Consider the following 25,583-nt stretch of genomic DNA (forward strand, 5'->3'; position numbering starts at 1 on the left):
GTGGTCACAGTCTGGGGGGCGGAAGAGAGAGGGGGGAACCAGACTTGTTGCGTTCTGCCCTCAAAAAAGGACTTCAACTATCTCCAGGCACACCTCGAAACTCCAATTTCCAGGAACACGGAATGTGGTACAGTGTCGAATGCCGCTGAGAGGTCTAACAGAATCAAGGCTGCCCTACCTCTTGAATTTAGAGTTTCCCGAATGGCTTCAGCACCTTCGACCAGAGCCGTCTCAGTGCTGTACGTGGCTCTGAAGCCGACTGAGCTGAATGTCGACAGAAAGTATTTGAAATATTCTCATGTGAAGTCAAGAACAAGGAAGCTACAATGGTTGCCGGCAAATTGAGTTGTGTGGTTGCATGTATGAACTAGTTCAGCTAGTGTGAACAATCCCCTTATAACGCCAAAATGGTAAAAAACTAAATCTATTTTTTTCTCTGTTGTGCTTCTCATATATTTGCAGTACAATTACCTGTAAAATGCCAATGCCAAAATAATGAACAAAGAGGGTATATTTTGAGACAGGCCACAGAAACCACGCCAGTTTTGTTAGTAAATGTGTTTTATTTAATTCAAGTGCTGAGGAACACGCAACAATTCAAGTTTCTAACAGACAGTTCTCTTGGAAGAATAAACACTGGTAACAATGAGGTTCAAGGTTTTTGGAGAATCGCAGGAATCGGTGGCATGCTGGTTTTTGCAAGCCTCATCTAATGGAAGAATCGCCCAGTGGCGTTCCCATACCCTGAGATAGTATACATGAATATCCATCTAAAAACCTTGCTTTCCATGGGCCCCACCACTATTAAAGTATTCCTGTTCAGATCATAAAGCATATACCTTTCCCTCTACAAACAAGCCTGTAAAGGAACAATCCCCAAAAGTGTTTCTTTGACAGACCCACACGTGGTAGTGACTATGGTTAGAAAGCAGGGCCGGACTGGCCATAGGAGGCACCGGGCTTTTCCCCAGGAGGCTACTAGGGTGGGGGCTAGTTTTGGGCCCCTGGGAGGATGTTTTTGTTTACCGGGGGTCAGCAATATCGTCTCCCTGTAACAAAATCGGTCAAAACCGGCCCTCGCAAACTGCTCAGCTGCATTCCCCCTCACCCTGTGTGTGGGAGGGGGGGCTGAGCAGTTTGCCAGGACCGGTTTCTGATCCCAGTCCAGCCCTGTTAGAAAGCCTTAGTCATCGTTGGATGAAGATTTCTAAAGGGACAAAAACAAAAGATCACACTTATTTTACATCCATTCTGTTAAATAAATCAGAAATTGGAAGAGGTGTGTAGCTCAACTAGAGAAGTAGAGATAGACATAGGTGACAATGATAGCCACTTCTACCCCAAAGGGAGTAGATTAAAAAGTAGCAGTGATAGTAAGTGTATGGCGTGAGCGGAGTTCTTAAAGGGAGCACAGACACTGGTATAGCAGGGATGTGCCACAGTATGTCATTCAGCCAGGTCTTCAATGGATTATACATAAATAATGTGGCTGTGATACTCAGAGGCCAGTCAAAACATAGCATAGACGGAGGTCAAAATGGGAGAACAAGAACACAGGTACAGCAAAGACATCAGCTGTCTGTCAAGTATGGTTCTGGAGGAAACACACCAAAGGGAGTGCTTTGGCTGCTGAGCTGCAGACACCAGTGCAGCACTAAAACCTAGTAACCTCTGATAGTTTGGCATTAGCAAGGTCCATGCTGTAAGTGAAGCAGTGTTACTCAGCAGCCATTCAGAGTGATGCATTTGATGAGGTCTTAGACGGGGCTAATGTTTTCTTCTCAGGACTGTTTTCATTGTCTGAAAAAGGAAGACTTGCAATTTCTGGTGACTGTGAGGTTTCCCAGTAATACTTTTAACAGAAAGGGTCTCTCCTTCTATAAGGCTTCCATGTTCGTGTACACATCAAGCTACATTTGCCATCACTCTATGGCTTAATTCGGGAAGTCCAAACCTCAAGAAATTCATCCTCAATTGAGGCCCACTGCTGATCCTAGTTTTGTATCACAGGGATATCCCTGGGGGTGCTTGCAGTCTAATGCTTGGCACTTTGAGTCGCAGCCACTTACTACAGCATTAATGAAATACTCAGATCCTCTCCTGATGAAACATTTGTCGTTGGCCACCTTTTTCTTGATGATACGGTCTGATATATAGTGCAGTCAGCCGCTTGGCCTGACAAAAGGTGTTTATTGCTGCTAATAGAAAGATTTGTTGGCATCAACAGTTTTTCTTTAATAAAAAAAAAGGACAAAAATGCAACTAAGTGCAAAAGTATATTCAAAGAGCTGGGTAACCTGCAAGCCCGTCTTCGAGATAAAGACAACGCAAATGACTAGTTTGGGTTGACGATTACATCTCAGATAAGTAAGAGGCTGTACTCAAAATAAAAATTGGGACCAAATGATTAATAGCACAAAGAGGACTCCCCAGCAAATCAAAATTGGAAGTGCTTGCTTCAGGTTTCCACAACAAAAGAGGATACATTTATAAAGCGCATGCAAGCCACTAAGATATACTTAAAGAAAGGATCCTGGAAGAACATTTTTATTGAAGTACAAGGATCTTAAAGAATGAGTTGAGATTTACTTGAAACAGCAAGGAGACACTGAAAAGAATAGAGATGCTCTTGAAGGAACGATGATACCATAAAGGTAAAGGGGAGCACATGCTCCTGAATGGCCAAGGCGCTTTTCATGATGGAGGATCACAGCGGTGCCTCTGCGAGGCTTCCTGGACCACAAGCGGACTGGTGCTGAGGGAAAGAGAGGGGTGTCAGGGCTGCATAAAGAACACAGAAAAGTGGATCACTAGGTGCTCCAACGCCCATAGCACTCTTCCGACATTATATGCCACACTGCAAGTATGCCTCAATGGAAGCTACAGCAAGAGTTCTAAAACCCTCTGTCCCCTGCTGTGTAGGTGAAGTGGAAAACCAAAGATCATTAAGACCAGTACTTTAAATGGGTAGTACTATGAGGTACTCTGTACCTCCACTTCTTTAATTTGGAAGGTATAGTACTGGCACTTCTCAGCAGTATCTCAATGCTTTCAATGGAAGAGTACTGGCACTTCGCAGCAGTATCTCGATGCTTTCAACGGAAGAGTACTGACACTTCTCAGCAGTATCTCAATGCTTTCAACGGAAGAGTACTGGCACTTCTCAGCACTATCTCAATGCTTTCAACGGAAGAGTACTGGCACTTCTCAGCAGTATCTCAATGCTTTTAACGGAAGAGTACTGTAACTTTTCAGCAGTAAACAGATACTCTAGGCCAAGGAGTACCTGCACTTCTATATTTCCATTCAAACACTGATGGGACCAAAAGCCCAGCAGTGGCTGGGGACAATTCAGAGCAGAAGTCAATACATGCTCGTCACATAACTGTAGACTGGTTGGTGGCACACACACTTGACAATGATGTTCACAAGCCACCAACTTGCATCGCTCCTGCCTTTCTGTGTTTGGTTGGACCAGGATCTGCATCTCTGAACTCCATGAGCATGCATCTCTGAACTCCATGAGCATTTGCCCGTCAAAGAAAGCAGGAGGAATAGAAAGAGCAAAAGGACTCTGAAAACTGGAATATGTGTGTGTGTGTGGGGGGGGCGGGGGGGGGCTGGGAAGTACAGTGCACCTTGCCCAGAATGAGTTGGACGTTCGCTAGGCTGATGTAAAAGTGTGATCACAAATGTACATTCGTCATGTGGCGGATACAGTGATGTGGCTTCTTCATGCATTCTTCGTCGACATTCAACAAATACTGGCAAATTTTCATAGCTGCCTATTAGGTCCATCCTTAAAACGTGGACCAAGCCAATCCTGCAAACTAGAACATCAAAGAAAGAGGTAGGTGCAGCACTATGATATGTCACATCAATCTCATCCTGGTGCACTGCTGGTGCCTATGTTAAGATACAGGTGGAGGGAAGTGGTTTGGGATCAAGGTAAAGGAAAACACACTCTAGCACACCACACAACTGCTTCAAGCATTTCATTATTCTACATTGCCAGACTAGACATTTCACCATGCCAAGTGAACATCGACAATCCAATGCTGGAAAACCAAGGAGTATACGTACTCAACTGTTTCTTATCCTGTGTATGGATATTCTTTGGGTGGAACCCTCATGAAACCTGTAAAATTAATCTTCAGGGGGATTAAAAGGGCAAAGAATGAGATTTGACCCGCACCAGGATGAAGCAGAAACAGAAAACATTAAATCAATCAAGTAGCTGATGAAGCGTCATAGGTGTTCCACATTGCTATTTGCTTTTTGAGAAAAGTGAACCTATTTGCTTTTACTTCTGGGGTAACCATCCACTGCTCCCCCACCCATGTCACCAACTTTCTGCCTTTCCCTAATTTGTTCAGCTATCTCACTGGCTGAGACGGTTCCATATTCTGTCAAGTCATATGTTTGAAACGGTTTGGTTGTAGCAAGTTATCTGAGAAGCAGCCGACAGAAGGGTGAACTGCAGCCAGCAAAATATGGAACCTGTGTCTTATCACTGTGATCTTACATGGAAACACACTGGGCTTGGCACCACTGGCGGGACCTGCCTCTTGGCACCTACAGAGGGAACCTGGAGCAGGTTTAAGAATGGAGGGGGCGAGTAGCTCCCTTTGTAACTGGCCTTCTTGCTCTGCATTTTCTTTTACACCCGGAAGAAGGCCATATCTGTGTACAATCCACTCTGGGAGGAGCGTGTGCAGCTCCACCTACAAAGCAGCTGCCCTTCTATCATATAACATATTCTGCTGGTATAAAGCATCGGAAGTGGCATGAGATAATAAAAATACATCCAGAAAAGTTATTCTGAAGGTGCACTGCTGCTTGAGCAAGTACCCTCAAACAACACACACACACCTCGTGCTCTGTCCCATACACACACCTCTCACTCGCACTATGATGGAAATATGTAAACACTATTTTAGATACTAAAAATGTGTATATTTATCCACCTATCCCAGGGATCTGACCTGGGCCGTGCCTCCCATAGAAAAAGAAATCTCAAAAGTGATTTGAGAGCACCAGGTATTCTATTCTCCGTCACCCCAGAAAAGAAACATTGGTCGGACCACGGTCCCAGTTAGAGCTGATCACCTGGGAGGGCGAATGTCACAAACGGTGACAGAGAGGGACTTTTGTGACTCCCCATCCACTTTCAACACCCTTGAGAACATGTCTGGCTGGGAAGGAGGGGTTTAGACTTCCGGGATATCGGTCATGCTGCCCATAGCCCTCACATCGGTCACAAAAATCCCTGAGGTCAAGTTTAGTTCTCGGTTTCATACTGGTATGTTGGGTTAGAATGAACTCCCAACCCTCAAGTAAAAGGTTAGAACTTGTATTGCGTGGCTAATCTTTGCAGACACCTAAAACGCTGTAAGTACATTACTTGGATAACTTCTCTTCCCCCCATTTTGGGGGTGTTTGATCCTACATGGGCTCGCAGCGCCCCGAAATGTTCTTTCTTTGCTGCTGTGCGAAGCAGGGTCAGTCCCCTGGGCAGACATGGTTGGTGACCCACAGCAGGTCAGACACCACTCCCCAGTGCAGATATGTGATGCTCAGAACCGCCAGCACGTGCATGATCTGGTGGCTGTTGAACCAGTAGTCAAACTTGCCAGGCTTCCAACGCTCTGGGATGCGGGAGATGTTGATCATGCCTCCAAGTAAAGCCAGGGAGTCCATCACCAGGTAGCTTCGCAGTGAGGAGGGATGCCCCGTGCCTAGACCCACCCATCGCAGGTAGAAGAACAGGAAGCGGAAGAAGGCCTGCCACGCGAATGAGCGCAGGCGAGTGACATTGCTGCTGGCGGTGATTGCACAGTAGATGGCGTAGCTGGAGAGACCGGTGTACGTCAGCAAGGCCGCACTCCGCGTGGACGGGTAACAAAGCAGTGTGACGTAAATGATGGGCAGGGCTCCTGGAAGCAAGAAAAAGAAATCACCAATTAAGAAAAAAATGATATTTATTTAGTTTCGTTTGCACAAAGAATGCTTGTGGACAAATAAACCGAGCAGTCTAAATTCAGTTGAGATAATAGGTTTACATTCAGGTAGTTTTTCGTCTTAGGCTGTGGTGACTTTATACCTGCATCTGACAGAAAACATTTCAGTTACTGACCGAAGGGAAAGTTACATACCTGTAATATTTCCACAGTTGTGGTATTGTCAAGACTAATTTGCATATAGCTGGGTCTGAACTGAGGTGGCGAAGTGAGCTAAAGAAGGATGATGGATTCAACCCAGATCAGTGACTGGAGGCGAGTGTCTGAAAAGTTTCAAAGCTCCGTCCATCATCTCCTTGTGTTTGCTTTGTTTGCCCTAAGTTGGCAGGGTATGCCCAGACGTGGGTTCCTTGCTCACTTTGCCAGTGGATTCAAGCTAGCCTGGCTGATGAGAGGTGTAACCCCGAAACCGGTCCCAGGATGCTGGTTTCCGGTTCAGGGATGACCTGGCTTGGCAGTTCGGGCTGGACTGTTCCAATGAGGCAAAGGGTCAAGACTGATTTGCATATAGCTGGGTCTGAACTGAGGTGGCGAAGTGCTCTAAAGAACGATGATGGATTCAACACAGATCTGTGACTGGGGGTGAGTGTTTGAATAGTTTCAGCACTCCGTCCATCATCTCCTTGTGTTTGCATTGTAGATTCATAACCTTTTTTGCAAAATTCCCTGTTGCTAGTGTGTAGCTCGAACACTTTTTAAAATATTTGTTTTGAAATACCAACACAAGAATGAAGACAACGTTTACACTGGGATAGCCTTAAATTCCTTTTAACAGTTTCTACTGCTAGCTTGTCTTGAACCAACCAAGACTGCTTAGTATCAAGAGAACAATTATTGTTCCACAGCCTGTGAATGCAGCTATTCAGAACCATTCCAGAAACTCCAGAAAACTGAACTTTGCTACATGTCATTGAACTAGAGGCATCCGCATCTGCATCATGGGAGCCAATAAAGAGTGCCGGATTTAGGACATTCCCTTACAACTGGGCATAACTCCATTTCCCTATAAAACAGTTTCTTTTTATTTTCACTGGCTGATTGCTTTCCTCCTAGTGCTTCAAAGTTATCAAGATGACGTGTCAGTGCTACATAAAACCGTGTGTAAATACATTTAAATCCAATTTTCATCCAAAAGGTTAATATAGCCTCAGTGCCCACATAGGGCTCTACCGGCTGTTAAAGGTCTGCTCCAGCGTTAAAGGCCTGAGCCGAAGGCAAGGGCCTTTAACAACGAAGAGGGCCTTTAACGGCCGGTGGAGCCCGCTATAGAGAGCTCTAACGCTATTATAACCTTTCCACCCCTAGAGGGCAGAATGTTCTAATGTGTAAAACAAAGGCGAGGAGGTTTCAATCCCTCAGAGCTCCATGAAGCCTTTGCTCACAGCAACAGCTGGGAACAAACATTGGAATGTTGATGCTACGAGTTTCTACCGGCCATTAGAAGCCAGGAGCACTCCACTGTCTTCAATGGGGCACTCAACATTCCAATGTTCTAATTATGATTACATATGGGAAAGTTTCATGTTTGTAATCCTAGGTTTACACCATAAGTGTTCCATCGAATTTCAGTGGTAGACGGCAATTTTACCAAAACGGGGGGGCCGCACATACTCACTCGCACCCATGCATTCACATACGCGCACACATACACACCCATTCACAACACTCACTGACAAATATACATTCATGAACGCATGCACCAAACACAAAACGTACCTTCACTATAGCTAGGGAAGCCTTGAAGGTCCCAGGCGGGTTGGAATTGCTGCCTTCCCTTATTGGCTGACCTTCGGTCGCAGTCCCTCACCCGTCAGTGAGACTGCTAACCCCACCCCACTCTGACCAAGTGTCACCGATTGACGATGGGCACTTCAGGGATTAAAACCGAAGTAATCAGTGCTGCTTCTTTTCATCACGAAGGGGGAGGACCTCAAGACACTTTTGCCAGGCTGAGGGAGTCACGGCAACAGGGCTGTGAAACCCTCAGCCTGGCAAAGTTCAGCTGAGGCAGCCGGGAGCATGAGCATTTAGTACGTTGTCTAGCTCCTGGCTGCCTGATGTGAACAAGAAGAGTGTCCGTGAGGCTGCCCTTTGTTCAGCCTGACAGACACTACTCGTGGCCCTACAGCCCTTTGGATGAGCTGGGGCTATTGAATTTATAAGCTACATTAGAAAATTCCTGCTTACGTCTTGGGATCCCTGAACGTTTTTTTCCACATTAAGTATGCCCATTTAAATTATGCCAATGCATACATAAAAGCCTATCTGAAGACATGTTTCCTTATTTCTTCATGCCTTGCTCTAGTAGTTGTTCCAAACAATGAGCTGTGTTTGATAGGCTTGAATGGAACAAGTTGCCATCCGTGGAAAGAGATACTACCAGTGTGCTAAGCCTTTGTATTGATGTTAGGGGCACTTTGTGCGTTAAAAACCTTTATAATGTTTCCCCCCAAAAAAGGGATCTAGGCCAAATTTACATGCTTTTTTCCAAAGTATTGGAGGGAACGGAGAAAACAGCCAAAATACAGGAACATTTTGTGTTCCTTCTGCAACAAAATATCTTTTTGTTTCTCTAAAATAGCATCAACAAAAGGCTTACTGTGCTAAGGTAAATCCTCTTCCCTGCTTTCAGGAACAAGCAGAGCTGTTTAAAAAACAAAAACCACAATGATAGTCCATTTTGTCCTGTTTTGTGTGGCCTTTCTCTACTTGCAGGTTGTGGTGGAAGAAGGTCTGAAACCCAGAAGGTAACACTCTTTCTGGTGGAGACTATCTAGTCACAGATTCCCCACCTTTTGAATATTCCCCAGGAGTCAGTCAGGATCCAGAAGGTTTTCAGCAGTACTTCTACATGCCGGAAGGTAGTGCCTTGCAGCCCTGCGCTGACACCATTCTGCTCCCGAACTAATGTGCAAGACCTATATAGGCACCACTCAGGTGTGCTGACAGTTGCTTTTGGGGTCTGCATCTGGAGAAGCAAACAATTGGTAGACAGTATGCAGATTCCTAGAATTGGACAGTTTATTAATGGATAGAGTTCAACCACAGAAAAGGTAGGCTGGGAGGGTCGGTGAGGAATCTGCGGTTAGCTAGTCTCTCTACAAGAGCTTTACCTAAGGTAAGTAACTTGTTCTTCTGATAGAAACTTCCTGCCGCAGATTCCTCACCTTTGGAATAAATACCAAAGCAGAACCTACGTAGAGGTGGGTCTGTGAATGAACTCAAACCAAAAATCCCTGCAAGACCAAACAGGCAAAATGCTCCTCTCAGTAAACCTGATTATCCAGGCATATTGCTTCATGAACATATTTAGGGATACCCATGTAGCTGCCTGGCAGATGTCTAGTAGCAGCTTAGGCCCTCAAAGAGCAAGCACACAGACCTTTTGGGGGTTGCAGTTTTTAGCCAATGCATAGCAGATGTTTATGCAGAGAACGATCCAAAAGGAGATGGTTCTCTTCTGCACTGCTTTGCCTTTTTTCACTCAAGAACCCCACAAAGACTTGATCCTCCACCCATTTGGTCTTTGTTGCGAACTATGTCAAAGCTCAGAGCTTTCTTGGGGTCTAAGCAAAGAAGTCTCTCCTCCTCCTTAGAGGGGTGAGGTGGAGCATAGAGCGCCAGTAGAGTGACAGTTTGACAAATGCAAAAAAGCCTCACAACTTTTGGCAGGAAGGATTTCGTGCTCGCGGAGCCAGTTTGTCTGGGAAGAAAGAAGTGTATGGTGGATTGACACAGAGAGGCTGAAGCTCACTCACATGCCATGCCGAAGTGATGCCAATGAGAAACATGGTCTTGATAGTAAGGACAGCTGTTAAGCGGCTTGAAAGGAGTGCATATCAGATAAGTCAGGACCAGATTAAGGTCCCATTGGGGCATGACAAAAGGAGAAGGGGCAAACGTGTTGCAGCCCCTTAAAAAAAATCACATCACAACTGGTGATTTAAACAAAGACGGCTGATTAGGCAAGCATAAGAAAGCAGAGAGGACTGAAAGATAACCTTTAACTATGCCCAGAGAAAGGCATTGCCAGGTAATAGAGAACAAACAACAAAACGTCAGACAGTTTGACCTGGAGGGGGTCAATCTGGCGAGTGTCGCACCAAGCCACAAACTTGTCCCATCAACAGGCGTATACAGTTTTCGTCGAGGAATGCCTACTGCCAAGATGACATCAAAGATCGAAGGGGTTAGCTGTTGTCGCTCTATCTCCAAGCACAAAGGTGGAGATTGTGAAGCCCTAGGTGCAGAGCTATGCCCTTTTACTGCATCAGCAGGTCCAACTGGAGGGGCAGCTTGTTTGGAGGACATATACTGAAGGCCAGGAGTTCAGGAAACCATACTCTCTGTGCCCAGTCCGGAGCCACTAGGATGACTTGGGCCCAGTCAGTCCTGTTCTCCTTGAGAACTCAGGGCAGGAGTGGTATCGGCAAAAAGGCATACAGGAGTCCAGAGGTCCACCACATCCAGGGAAAGACTGAGGTGTTCAGCCGTCACCCAGTCAATATCCAAGCATTAAGGTGGCAAATGCGAAGGTCTGGGTGCAGAATCCTGCCCTGTTGCTGCAACAGCAGGTCGTACTGGAGGGGCAGCTTGATCGGAGGTCATATACTCAAGGCCATGAGTTCTGGATACCATACTCTCTGTGCCCAATCCGGAGCCACTAGGATGACTTGGGCCCGGTCAGCCCTCATCTTTTTGAGAACTTGGAGCAGGAGTGGTATCAGCGGAAAGCAGTACAGAGTTCCACTCAAGGCCACACGTGTGGTACTGCAACAACATGCGCAGGGTGGCATCACTGACTCTGTGCCAGGTGACATTGCACCTCTGGAAATGACTGTACCACCAAGAAATATTCCTAGTGGTGAACCACCTGGCAGGATCACAATGCCAGGGCAGCTCAACCATCAGCTTTTAGCAGATCACGAATGGCAGCAACACCCAAGGTTGGTGCAAGGTCTCTTCTGCATATAGGAAGAACCTTGGCTCAATCTGTTTGCCACCGCCGAGAATGTGCAGCGTTACCACTTCTGCGTGTTTCCAAGATGTATCTCGCTCAGAGACGTGTTCCTCCTTGAGTGGAACTCTGTACTCCTTATACTCCTTTCTGCTGATACCACTCCTGCCCCAAGTTCTCAAAAGGATAAGGGCTGACCGGGCCCAAGTCATCCTAGTGGCTCAGATTCCTGCCCTGTTGCTGCAACAGCAGGTCGTACGAATCTGAACATGGTCGGAGGTCCCCTTGATGTGCCCACTGGGACTTCAGATCCCACTGTGGAGCCCGCATATGCCACCTGGCGTGATGCAGAAGGCCATCAGTCCCAGCAGGCTCACACTCGACCTCACTGAATTCCAGGACTGAGGCTGAAATGTCCTGGACTCTCTTTCTTGGGGTAAAGGCAAGAAATGGAACAGTGTCCAGAATGGCTCTGATGAGGGGGAGCGTATGAGAAAAAGTCAGGTGTGACTTCGGCATGTTGGTTGTGAACCCCAAAGATGACAGGAGGTTTGCAGTCATCTGTAGGAGGATGAAGACTGCCTCTCCTGCAAAACTGCTAGGTCCCTTGAGGGGGATGGACAGCCTGGCAGTAAGGGACACCTCTGCCAAAGCCACAAAAGAAGCGTTTGCAACTGTGCGATTGGTGAGGAGGGGCAGAAAGGCCCAGAGTGAACAGTGGCCCAACTCTCTTCCAAACGTTTGAGAGCGGGGTCAGCCTTGTCCCCAAAATGCCAAGTCCCATTGAAGGGCATGTCCAATAACAAGGACTGGACATTACCAGAGAACCTAGTCGAGAGAAGCCATGCATGGTAGCGGATGGCAATGCTGGTGCCAATCGCACGCACAATGGAGGGCTAAGATCTTCTCACACACCAGAGAGGACTTATACCACTGAATCCCAAAGGGCGTGACTATAATGCCCATCAAACAGGTAGCATTAACGTAACACAGAGCCAAACTAGTGGACAAGCATACCAAATGTCTCCACTCATTTCGATCCCCGCAGAGGTAGCGGAAAGCACAAAAACACAAAGTACAGGCAGGAGACAGAAAAAACATTAGTTGTGAACATCTCTTCCTCCAGCTTGTCAGATTCCCAAATCGCTTTTCTTAATAAGGGAACATCCTTTGTTCCCACTTATCACACCACTCCATTTCAATCGGAGGTTGAATTCTACAAATTTATGAGAAAACTAAGATTGCGATACTTCTTTTCCACCCAAATGGTCTTCGCCCCGATAACTAGTGAGATGGAATACAAGGAGTTTAAACCTAAGAGCACTTTTGTATCCCCTGTTTCGCATAAAGTGTTAGATACTTTTGAATCACTGGTTAAACATGATTTATCACATCTCAGTATACCCTCGAAAAAACATCAGAATCTGACACCACAGGACAAAACAGCATTGAAAAGCTTGAGGAATAACTCCTCCCTCACATTCCAAGCGGCTGATAAAGGTGGCGCATTGGTCATAATGGACACAAGTTTTTATGAATCCGCAATCAATGAAATGCTGTCTGATGAGTCCACTTACGTTCCATTACAATCGGACCCTACAGTTGAATTTCAGGAGATCTTGATCACCATTCTTAAACATGCTAAAGATATGGAGTGGATTAATACCAAAACATACGATTTCCTGTACAACAAACATCCGCGTAGACCAGTCATCTACGCACTCCCTAAGATACACAAACGTCTGATCAATCCTCCGTTTCGACCAATAGTATCAGGGTGTGATTCCATCCACGACCCCATTGGTCGATACTTGGATTACTTCTTGCAACCATTTGTTCAGGCTGGTTCAACATATGTACAAGACACCACACACTTTCTGAAAATACTAAATAACCTCAATCTTCAGAGTTTTGATGATATATGGTTACTTACAGTTGATGTCGTTGCCTTATACACCTCGATCCCACACTCTGAGGGCATTGAAGCTATTGAATGGGCACTTCTCCAAATGGACACTATTCATGCCAACAAAATTTTTCTTTTGGAACTCTTACACTTTTGTTTATTTCACAGTTACTTTAAATGGAAAAATACATTTTTCCTCCAAACTCACGAGACATCTATGGGTTTTGCGGGAGCTCCCAGCTACGCAAACATCTACATGATGAAATTTGAACAGGAGAACATCCTCAATGATAGTGAATGGACAGACAACCTCGTCATATATCGTAGATCATGGGTACTCACAAACTTTCTCTCGGGGGCCAAATTTACAGTGTGGTTTCTGGCTGAGGGCCGCACCGGTGGGGGCGGGGCCAGTGGGGGAGGGGGCGGGGCTAGAGCAAAAAAAAAACTATGACCATGAGGTTGAACACAGGCCACTGCAGCAGACGCCTTCATCTACTGAGCCACCAGACCCGGTATGCATATCTATCTATCTATCTATCTATCTATCTATCTATCTATCTATCTATCTATCTATCTATCTATCTATCTATCTATCTATCTATCTATCTATCTATCTATCTATCTATCTATCTATCTATCTATCACTCTGTCTCCCGCCCTATCTATCTATCTATCTATCTATCTATCTATCTATCTATCTATCTATCTATCTATCTATCTATCTATCTATCTATCACTCTGTCTCCCGCCCTATCTATCTATCTATCTATCTCTCACTCTGTCTCCCGCCCTCTCTATCTATCTATCTATCTATCTATCTATCTATCTATCTATCTATCTATCTATCTATCTATCTATCTATCTATCTATCTATCTATCTCTCTCTCTCTCTCTATCTATCTATCTATCTATCTATCTATCTATCTATCTATCTATCTATCTATCTATCTATCTATCTATCTATCTATCTATCTATCTATCTATCTATCTATCTATCTCTCACTCTGTCTCCCGCCCTCTCTATCTATCTATCTATCTATCTATATATCTATCTATCTATCTATCTATCTATCTCTCACTCTGTCTCCCGCCCTCTCTATCTATCTATCTATCTATCTATCTATCTATCTATCTATCTATCTATCTATCTATCTATCTATCTATCTATCTATCTATCTATCTATCTATCTCTCACTCTGTCTCCCGCCCTCTCTATCTATCTATCTATCTATCTATCTATCTATCTATCTATCTCTCACTCTGTCTCCCTCCCTCCCTCCTCCGTTCTCCCTCCGTCTCCCTCCTTCTCCCTCCCTCCCTCCCCCTCCCTCTGTCTCCCTCTCTGTCTCCCTGTCTTCCCCCCTCTCCCTGTCTTCCTCCTCTCCCTATCTTCCTCCTCTCCCTCTCTCTCCCTCCCTCTTCCTCCCTCTGTTGCACTCTGTCTTCCTCCCGCTGTCACCTCACCCCCTGCTCTCACTCCCTGCTGCCCTCCATCACCTCACCCTGCTGTCCTCTGTCACCTCACCCCGCGCTGAGACGGCTTCCAGGGAATGCACACGGCCGCCGCACCCAAGTACTTCACAGGTCTTTTAAAGACCATTCACTTGTTAATGAGACTTTGTTGTATTTCACCTCTTCTTAGCGCCCCTGCATCTCCACTCAATCAGAGGGGAGATGCAGGGGTGCTAAGAAGAGGTGAAATACAACAAAGCCTCATTAACAAGTAAATGGCCTTTAAAAGAATCGCCCGGCCTCACAGCTCCGCGCTGCTGTAACCGGCGGTGTTCGCTGACAAGCACAGAGCACAGGCACTGTCTGCAAGGTCCGCGGGCCGCCAAGGAAGGCTTGCCGGGCCGCCAACGGCCCGCGGGCCGTACTATGAGTACCCGTGTCGTAGATACATTGACGATATTTTCATTATGTGGCAAGGCAACAGACAGGTATTGGAATCAAAACTTGCAGCTCTAAATGATTTCAATCCTAGAATCCAGTTCACACACACACTGGACAAACATTCAATTTCGTACCTTGATGTACACATAGAACTATCATCCAACCATTTGGTTACCTCCTTGTTCAAAAAACCCACAGACCGCAACAACACGCTACTTTATGACAGTTTTCACCCGCAATCTCTGAAAAGACATCTTCCTTATTCTCAATTTTTGAGAATTAAACGCATCACCTCTGATGACGCACAATTTCACACCACCCTGGAAGAGACTAAAACTCAGTTCTTGGCACGTGGTTACCCCAGAAAACTCATTGAATCTTCAGTTCAACGCCTGAACCAGGTGTCTCGACTAACACTCCTTGAGAAACGTTTCAAACCCACTCAAACTAGGGAAGTTTACGTTTCCAAGTTCTCGACCCTCTCTCCTGCCATCAAAAGAACGATCCTCACCAGATGGGATATATTGCAGACTGAACCAGACTTTGGGAATCTGTTCACAAATCCACCGCTTTTTGCATACAAACGCTCTAACAACCTGAAGGAACTTCTCAAAAAACGAGAACTTATCACCGATGTGGCACCTAAAGGGATGACTAGATGTTACAATTGCTCACACTGTAATAATGTTATTACAGGTGTGTCTCTGGCTCACCCCTGGTCGGGTAAGCCAGTCAAATTTAATTTCACTGCCAATTGTAACACCTCAAATGTCATATACATTATTCGATGCCCTTGTGGCCTATATTATGTAGGCAAAACTGAGAGATCTTTACGTACTCGCATTACGGAGCACAAAAGCCGTATTCGCACTAGATCCACATCTTCACCATTGGCTAGTCATTGGTGCGATTCACATCACACGATTGCTCAACTCAAATTCAGTGCGATCGAAGTCATTAAATGTTGTAATGATCGTGACATGAGCAAGTTCATTGTTCAAAGGGAGTCCTTCTGGATTCGGTATCTTAATACCTTGAGTCCCAAGGGTCTCAATGATAAAATTGAATTCGCATGCTTCCTGTAAGCACCTCCGTTTGCACTTTCAAAGAAAAAAAAGGGGGGGACACAGTAGTCCCTACTTTGCATTAGAGCACTAATATATTTGTATTTTGCTTCATTATGGAGTTTGGTATGTTCCATCACTGTTTCACCCCACTTTCCCCTCATATATTCGTGGGCTCTGTGCCACACACAGTATATTCCACCTTTTTTGTCTCTAAACATTTACACGCATATCTGTAACAGTTAGGACATATCACGTTATACTCGGAGACTTGTCAACATCACCTCTTTACTTATCAATAAAGATATTTGTATTCACCCATGTATTTACTACACTTTACATGTGCGATGGTGTTAACATCACCTCTTGACTTATCAATAAAGATATTTGTATTCACCCATGTATTTACTACACTTTACATGTGCGATGGTGTCATTCGTTAGATACATTGTTAGAATCTCCATTTCCATCCAGATTGTAAATAGGCAGGATGCCAATAGAAATGCTCTTACTGTCAGAGATATTGTTAGTACCTCTCGTCGATTCACATTGTAAATAGGTAGGATGTTAATTTAGGGAATATTATTTCTTATTAGATTGTAAATAGGTAGGATTCCGTTTATTTTTCTCAAAATTTGTGCATGCACTTCTTATGTCGATATTTTAAACCACAGGTGCGTTTTTTCACTCTGTTTCCACATCTTGTCCTTTTACGCTTTTTCAACACTGGACCCTTTTCACTTTCCGATCCGTTCTCTGTCTAACTGAACACACTTCCCAATCCAATATGGCCGCTCCTGGTCCCGCGCGTTATAAGCCCCTCTTCACTTTCTCATACTGTGATTCCCACTCGTGCACCCGTATTTCACCGGAATCCACGTGCGGGACTACTCGCTGCTCCACGAACCTACGGACCACCTTTGCAGACACCGACAGAAACCCCCAGGTACCTTGGTTGACTCTCTAAAAAGCATTTAATTTTCCCGTTTAGTGCACACAGCGTTGTGTTTAACCCCCCGTATCCATTACCCGCAGGCTCTTGTCTTCTCCACCACAGCGCCGTATCCTCGTGTCTGTAAACACAGTCATCGACTGTTTTCTAGTGTTCGCTAGGGCTGACAGAACTCTCGGTAAGCTCTCTCAAGTTTGTTTTATGACTCAAAAAGCCCCACATTTCATTTTGACTATTTTTAAGACACAGGTTTCACTCTCTTTAGATTGTCCCCTGTAATGTTTACAATTCCGGATAGCTTCCAGTTACATTAGCTTTTCAAGGTAACTATTCGATCTCCTGGTTTGGTGACGGTCTAATTCTTTCACGTTTTTTACGTGTGATTACTTTCACTCGCTCATGGTGTTTCACTTACTCCTCCGCTTCTATCCGTGTTGCTCTCTTGCTTGGGACCACCCCTCCTCTCTGTATATACCTATCAGAATCTTCACCAACTCGTTGGTTACGTAACTCAGTGGCCTCAATTCTTAACTTTTCATCTTGTCTTAATACCCGTGTGACGCCAGAATTGCCTTCCGTAAATCTTTTTCGTTGTGAATCTTTTAATGATTTTGCATATGACTGATTGATGTTTCACTTCCAGATATCCCCTGAAGATGGGCGAACATTGCGCCCGAAATGCATTGGGAAGATTAAGCTATATTATATGTACTATAGGATTTTGTAAACATGATTTTTTGGTTTGCTTTGATCTTGGTAGAAGTGTGAATAAAATAACACTTTGACAAGAAGAAATGACGATTTGTTACTTCCATTTATAAATGATTATTGATGGTTTGATGATGAACACAATTTACTGCTTTGCTAAATAGATCAATGATGCTTAATTTGTTCTTTACTCAGCTTTGAGTTTCAAGAGTAGTGCAGTCCCTGTCTAGTGCATCTCGCTCTAGTCTCTTACGCTATTTTGAATTTTGGTGGCGGGTGGAACCACCTCAGGGTCAGCACACCAAGCTTAATTTAAGTTGTTGAACAATGTCTTAAATCTGGTATTATTTCAAATATTTGAGTGCACGCCAGCTGTTTGTCTCTCTCCCACATTAAGTCCCATTGAAGGGCATGTCCAACAACAAGGACTGGACATTACCAGAGAACCTAGTCGAGAGAAGCCATGCATGGTAGCGGATGGCAATGCTGGTGCCAATCGCACGCACAATGGAGGGCTAAGATCTTCTCACACACCAGAGAGGACTTATACCACTGAATCCCAAAGGGCGTGACTATAATGCCCATCAAACAGGTAGCATTAACGTAACACAGAGCCAAACTAGTGGACAAGCATACCAAATGTCTCCACTCATTTCGATCCCCGCAGAGGTAGCGGAAAGCACAAAAACACAAAGTACAGGCAGGAGACAGAAAAAACATTAGTTGTGAACATCTCTTCCTCCAGCTTGTCAGATTCCCAAATCGCTTTTCTTAATAAGGGAACATCCTTTGTTCCCACTTATCACACCACTCCATTTCAATCGGAGGTTGAATTCTACAAATTTATGAGAAAACTAAGATTGCGATACTTCTTTTCCACCCAAATGGTCTTCGCCCCGATAACTAGTGAGATGGAATACAAGGAGTTTAAACCTAAGAGCACTTTTGTATCCCCTGTTTCGCATAAAGTGTTAGATACTTTTGAATCACTGGTTAAACATGATTTATCACATCTCAGTATACCCTCGAAAAAACATCAGAATCTGACACCACAGGACAAAACAGCATTGAAAAGCTTGAGGAATAACTCCTCCCTCACATTCCAAGCGGCTGATAAAGGTGGCGCATTGGTCATAATGGACACAAGTTTTTATGAATCCGCAATCAATGAAATGCTGTCTGATGAGTCCACTTACGTTCCATTACAATCGGACCCTACAGTTGAATTTCAGGAGATCTTGATCACCATTCTTAAACATGCTAAAGATATGGAGTGGATTAATACCAAAACATACGATTTCCTGTACAACAAACATCCGCGTAGACCAGTCATCTACGCACTCCCTAAGATACACAAACGTCTGATCAATCCTCCGTTTCGACCAATAGTATCAGGGTGTAATTCCATCCACGACCCCATTGGTCGATACTTGGATTACTTCTTGCAACCATTTGTTCAGGCTGGTTCAACATATGTACAAGACACCACACACTTTCTGAAAATACTAAATAACCTCAATCTTCAGAGTTTTGATGATATATGGTTACTTACAGTTGATGTCGTTGCCTTATACACCTCGATCCCACACTCTGAGGGCATTGAAGCTATTGAATGGGCACTTCTCCAAATGGACACTATTCATGCCAACAAAATTTTTCTTTTGGAACTCTTACACTTTTGTTTATTTCACAGTTACTTTAAATGGAAAAATACATTTTTCCTCCAAACTCACGAGACATCTATGGGTTTTGCGGGAGCTCCCAGCTACGCAAACATCTACATGATGAAATTTGAACAGGAGAACATCCTCAATGATAGTGAATGGACAGACAACCTCGTCATATATCGTAGATCATGGGTACTCACAAACTTTCTCTCGGGGGCCAAATTTACAGTGTGGTTTCTGGCTGAGGGCCGCACCGGTGGGGGCGGGGCCAGTGGGGGAGGGGGCGGGGCTAGAGCAAAAAAAAAACTATGACCATGAGGTTGAACACAGGCCACTGCAGCAGACGCCTTCATCTACTGAGCCACCAGACCCGGTATGCATATCTATCTATCTATCTATCTATCTATCTATCTATCTATCTATCTATCTATCTATCTATCTATCTATCTATCTATCTATCTATCTATCTATCTATCTATCTATCTCCCGCCCTATCTATCTATCTATCTATCTATCTATCTATCTATCTATCTATCTATCTATCTATCTATCTATCTATCTATCTATCTATCTATCTATCTATCTATCACTCTGTCTCCCGCTCTATCTATCTATCTATCTATCTATCTATCTATCTATCTATCTATCTATCTATCTATCTATCTATCTATCTATCTATCTATCTATCTATCTATCTATCTATCTATCACTCTGTCTCCCGCTCTATCTATCTATCTATCTATCTATCTATCTATCTATCTATCTATCTATCTATCTATCTATCTATCTATCACTCTGTCTCCCGCTCTATCTATCTATCTATCTATCTATCTATCTATCTATCTATCTATCTATCTATCTATCTATCTATCTATCTATCTATCTATCTATCTATCACTCTGTCTCCCGCTCTATCTATCTATCTATCTATCTATCTATCTATCTATCTATCTATCTATCTATCTATCTATCTATCTATCTATCTATCTATCTATCTATCACTCTGTCTCCCGCCCTATCTATCTATCTATCTATCTATCTATCTATCTATCTATCTATCTATCTATCTATCTATCTATCTATCTATCTATCTATCTATCTATCTATCTATCTATCTATCTATCTATCACTCTGTCTCCCGCCCTATCTATCTATCTATCTATCTTTCTATCTATCTATCTATCTATCTATCTATCTATCTATCTATCTATCTATCTATCTATCACTCTGTCTCCCGCCCTATCTATCTATCTATCTATCTCTCACTCTGTCTCCCGCCCTCTCTATCTATCGATCTATCTATCTATCTATCTATCTATCTATCTATCTATCTATCTATCTATCTATCTATCTATCTATCTCTCACTCTGTCTCCCGCCCTCTCTATCTATCTATCTATATATCTATCTATCTATCTATCTCTCACTCTGTCTCCCGCCCTCTCTATCTATCTATCTATCTATCTATCTATCTCTCACTCTGTCTCCCGCCCTCTCTATCTATCTATCTATCTATCTATCTATCTATCTATCTATCTATCTATCTATCTATCTCTCACTCTGTCTCCCTCCCTCCCTCCTCCGTTCTCCCTCCGTCTCCCTCCTTCTCCCTCCCTCCCTCCCCCTCCCTCTGTCTCCCTCTCTGTCTCCCTGTCTTCCCCCCTCTCCCTGTCTTCCTCCTCTCCCTGTCTTCCTCCTCTCCCTCTCTCTCCCTCCCTCTTCCTCCCTCTGTTGCACTCTGTCTTCCTCCCGCTGTCACCTCACCCCCTGCTCTCACTCCCTGCTGCCCTCCATCACCTCACCCTGCTGTCCTCTGTCACCTCACCCCGCGCTGAGACGGCTTCCAGGGAATGCACACGGCCGCCGCACCCAAGTACTTCACAGGTCTTTTAAAGACCATTCACTTGTTAATGAGACTTTGTTGTATTTCACCTCTTCTTAGCGCCCCTGCATCTCCACTCAATCAGAGGGGAGATGCAGGGGTGCTAAGAAGAGGTGAAATACAACAAAGCCTCATTAACAAGTAAATGGCCTTTAAAAGAATCGCCCGGCCTCACAGCTCCTCGCTGCTGTAACCGGCGGTGTTCGCTGACAAGCACAGGGCACAGGCACTGTCTGCAAGGTCCGCGGGCCGCCAAGGAAGGCTTGCCGGGCCGCCAACGGCCCGCGGGCCGTACTATGAGTACCCGTGTCGTAGATACATTGACGATATTTTCATTATGTGGCAAGGCAACAGACAGGTATTGGAATCAAAACTTGCAGCTCTAAATGATTTCAATCCTAGAATCCAGTTCACACACACACTGGACAAACATTCAATTTCGTACCTTGATGTACACATAGAACTATCATCCAACCATTTGGTTACCTCCTTGTTCAAAAAACCCACAGACCGCAACAACACGCTACTTTATGACAGTTTTCACCCGCAATCTCTGAAAAGACATCTTCCTTATTCTCAATTTTTGAGAATTAAACGCATCACCTCTGATGACGCACAATTTCACACCACCCTGGAAGAGACTAAAACTCAGTTCTTGGCACGTGGTTACCCCAGAAAACTCATTGAATCTTCAGTTCAACGCCTGAACCAGGTGTCTCGACTAACACTCCTTGAGAAACGTTTCAAACCCACTCAAACTAGGGAAGTTTACGTTTCCAAGTTCTCGACCCTCTCTCCTGCCATCAAAAGAACGATCCTCACCAGATGGGATATATTGCAGACTGAACCAGACTTTGGGAATCTGTTCACAAATCCACCGCTTTTTGCATACAAACGCTCTAACAACCTGAAGGAACTTCTCAAAAAACGAGAACTTATCACCGATGTGGCACCTAAAGGGATGACTAGATGTTACAATTGCTCACACTGTAATAATGTTATTACAGGTGTGTCTCTGGCTCACCCCTGGTCGGGTAAGCCAGTCAAATTTAATTTCACTGCCAATTGTAACACCTCAAATGTCATATACATTATTCGATGCCCTTGTGGCCTATATTATGTAGGCAAAACTGAGAGATCTTTACGTACTCGCATTACGGAGCACAAAAGCCGTATTCGCACTAGATCCACATCTTCACCATTGGCTAGTCATTGGTGCGATTCACATCACACGATTGCTCAACTCAAATTCAGTGCGATCGAAGTCATTAAATGTTGTAATGATCGTGACATGAGCAAGTTCATTGTTCAAAGGGAGTCCTTCTGGATTCGGTATCTTAATACCTTGAGTCCCAAGGGTCTCAATGATAAAATTGAATTCGCATGCTTCCTGTAAGCACCTCCGTTTGCACTTTCAAAGAAAAAAAGGGGGGGACACAGTAGTCCCTACTTTGCATTAGAGCACTAATATATTTGTATTTTGCTTCATTATGGAGTTTGGTATGTTCCATCACTGTTTCACCCCACTTTCCCCTCATATATTCGTGGGCTCTGTGCCACACACAGTATATTCCACCTTTTTTGTCTCTAAACATTTACACGCATATCTGTAACAGTTAGGACATATCACGTTATACTCGGAGACTTGTCAACATCACCTCTTTACTTATCAATAAAGATATTTGTATTCACCCATGTATTTACTACACTTTACATGTGCGATGGTGTTAACATCACCTCTTGACTTATCAATAAAGATATTTGTATTCACCCATGTATTTACTACACTTTACATGTGCGATGGTGTCATTCGTTAGATACATTGTTAGAATCTCCATTTCCATCCAGATTGTAAATAGGCAGGATGCCAATAGAAATGCTCTTACTGTCAGAGATATTGTTAGTACCTCTCGTCGATTCACATTGTAAATAGGTAGGATGTTAATTTAGGGAATATTATTTCTTATTAGATTGTAAATAGGTAGGATTCCGTTTATTTTTCTCAAAATTTGTGCATGCACTTCTTATGTCGATATTTTAAACCACAGGTGCGTTTTTTCACTCTGTTTCCACATCTTGTCCTTTTACGCTTTTTCAACACTGGACCCTTTTCACTTTCCGATCCGTTCTCTGTCTAACTGAACACACTTCCCAATCCAATATGGCCGCTCCTGGTCCCGCGCGTTATAAGCCCCTCTTCACTTTCTCATACTGTGATTCCCACTCGTGCACCCGTATTTCACCGGAATCCACGTGCGGGACTACTCGCTGCTCCACGAACCTACGGACCACCTTTGCAGACACCGACAGAAACCCCCAGGTACCTTGGTTGACTCTCTAAAAAGCATTTAATTTTCCCGTTTAGTGCACACAGCGTTGTGTTTAACCCCCCGTATCCATTACCCGCAGGCTCTTGTCTTCTCCACCACAGCGCCGTATCCTCGTGTCTGTAAACACAGTCATCGACTGTTTTCTAGTGTTCGCTAGGGCTGACAGAACTCTCGGTAAGCTCTCTCAAGTTTGTTTTATGACTCAAAAAGCCCCACATTTCATTTTGACTATTTTTAAGACACAGGTTTCACTCTCTTTAGATTGTCCCCTGTAATGTTTACAATTCCGGATAGCTTCCAGTTACATTAGCTTTTCAAGGTAACTATTCGATCTCCTGGTTTGGTGACGGTCTAATTCTTTCACGTTTTTTACGTGTGATTACTTTCACTCGCTCATGGTGTTTCACTTACTCCTCCGCTTCTATCCGTGTTGCTCTCTTGCTTGGGACCACCCCTCCTCTCTGTATATACCTATCAGAATCTTCACCAACTCGTTGGTTACGTAACTCAGTGGCCTCAATTCTTAACTTTTCATCTTGTCTTAATACCCGTGTGACGCCAGAATTGCCTTCCGTAAATCTTTTTCGTTGTGAATCTTTTAATGATTTTGCATATGACTGATTGATGTTTCACTTCCAGATATCCCCTGAAGATGGGCGAACATTGCGCCCGAAATGCATTGGGAAGATTAAGCTATATTATATGTACTATAGGATTTTGTAAACATGATTTTTTGGTTTGCTTTGATCTTGGTAGAAGTGTGAATAAAATAACACTTTGACAAGAAGAAATGACGATTTGTTACTTCCATTTATAAATGATTATTGATGGTTTGATGATGAACACAATTTACTGCTTTGCTAAATAGATCAATGATGCTTAATTTGTTCTTTACTCAGCTTTGAGTTTCAAGAGTAGTGCAGTCCCTGTCTAGTGCATCTCGCTCTAGTCTCTTACGCTATTTTGAATTTTGGTGGCGGGTGGAACCACCTCAGGGTCAGCACACCAAGCTTAATTTAAGTTGTTGAACAATGTCTTAAATCTGGTATTATTTCAAATATTTGAGTGCACGCCAGCTGTTTGTCTCTCTCCCACATTAAGTCCCATTGAAGGGCATGTCCAACAACAAGGACTGGACATTACCAGAGAACCTAGTCGAGAGAAGCCATGCATGGTAGCGGATGGCAATGCTGGTGCCAATCGCACGCACAATGGAGGGCTAAGATCTTCTCACACACCAGAGAGGACTTATACCACTGAATCCCAAAGGGCGTGACTATAATGCCCATCAAACAGGTAGCATTAACGTAACACAGAGCCAAACTAGTGGACAAGCATACCAAATGTCTCCACTCATTTCGATCCCCTATCAGGATGAGTGGGAGGAAAAGTGTTGGAACAGCTGGTGGAAGCTAGCTCCACAAGACTTTCTGAAGATCGATGTCGGGACAAGAAAGTTGGGTCGCCTGGAAGAGTACAATGAAGTCTGGTGACTTGTATATTAAATGGCAGGCCAGAGCATGGCTTGGCCCAGGTTCCAAAAAGGGTACCAGTCAGAGCCTCATTGAAAGGTAGGAGGGGTTCAGAAGATGTCTGGCCCTGCTGCATGAACATGGTTAGAACATTAGTTTTTCCCTCCAGAGTGGGGAGATGGAGATCAAGGATTTTGGCCGCTCCGCTCATGACCATTGCGTAGGATGCCAATTCCTCTGTGGCCAGCACAGGAGGATTAAAAAAAAAAGAGTCATCTCTAGGGAGGTGTTTAGCCCACTGGCCTCCTGCAAGTCCTCATACCAGTTATCATCCTGACAGGGCTCAGCAAACTCATTGCCTTGTGGTAAGTCAAGAGTAGAAATGGGTGCATCGATGGGATTTGGGCAAGGTCGGCATTGGCATCAACATACCTGTGCCAGGTGTGGTTTTGGGAGCAGGACATAGTATCGAAACAGGAGACGGAGGAAGGAGGGGCTCAGAGGCACCAGGTGGAAAGCTTATCAGCTCCTTGGAGCCTAAATGCGAGCCAGAGGAAGTAAGTAAGAAACTGAAGACTTGAAGCATAGCGGTGGTGAAGTCTTCAACCGGACGTGGCTGAAGGCCCTGGAAATTCCGTTTGTGACAGAACCAGCTGTGGAATCAGCTCTGAAGTCAAACGATTTTGAGAGTGTGATCTAAACTGTTGATGCTGCCCACGCACTTGTTCAG

General features: G+C 44.3%; 1 protein-coding gene across 1 annotated transcript in view; it reads right to left on the reverse strand.

Annotated features, from left to right (window-relative positions):
* Positions 1 to 543: 543 nt before the first annotated feature.
* Positions 544 to 25,583, reverse strand: part of PAQR4 (progestin and adipoQ receptor family member 4) — a 108,956-nt gene continuing 83,916 nt past the window's right edge. Inside the window, exon 3 of the mRNA XM_085618493.1 lies at positions 544 to 5,936. Coding sequence (XP_085474619.1) covers positions 5,503 to 5,936 — 434 coding nt within the window. The 3' untranslated portion in view covers positions 544 to 5,502. The remainder of the gene's footprint in view (positions 5,937 to 25,583) is intronic.

The sequence above is a fragment of the Triturus cristatus genome, chromosome 7 (genome assembly GCF_964204655.1).
Source record: "Triturus cristatus chromosome 7, aTriCri1.1, whole genome shotgun sequence".
In the NCBI taxonomy this organism is placed as follows: Eukaryota; Metazoa; Chordata; class Amphibia; order Caudata; family Salamandridae; genus Triturus; species Triturus cristatus.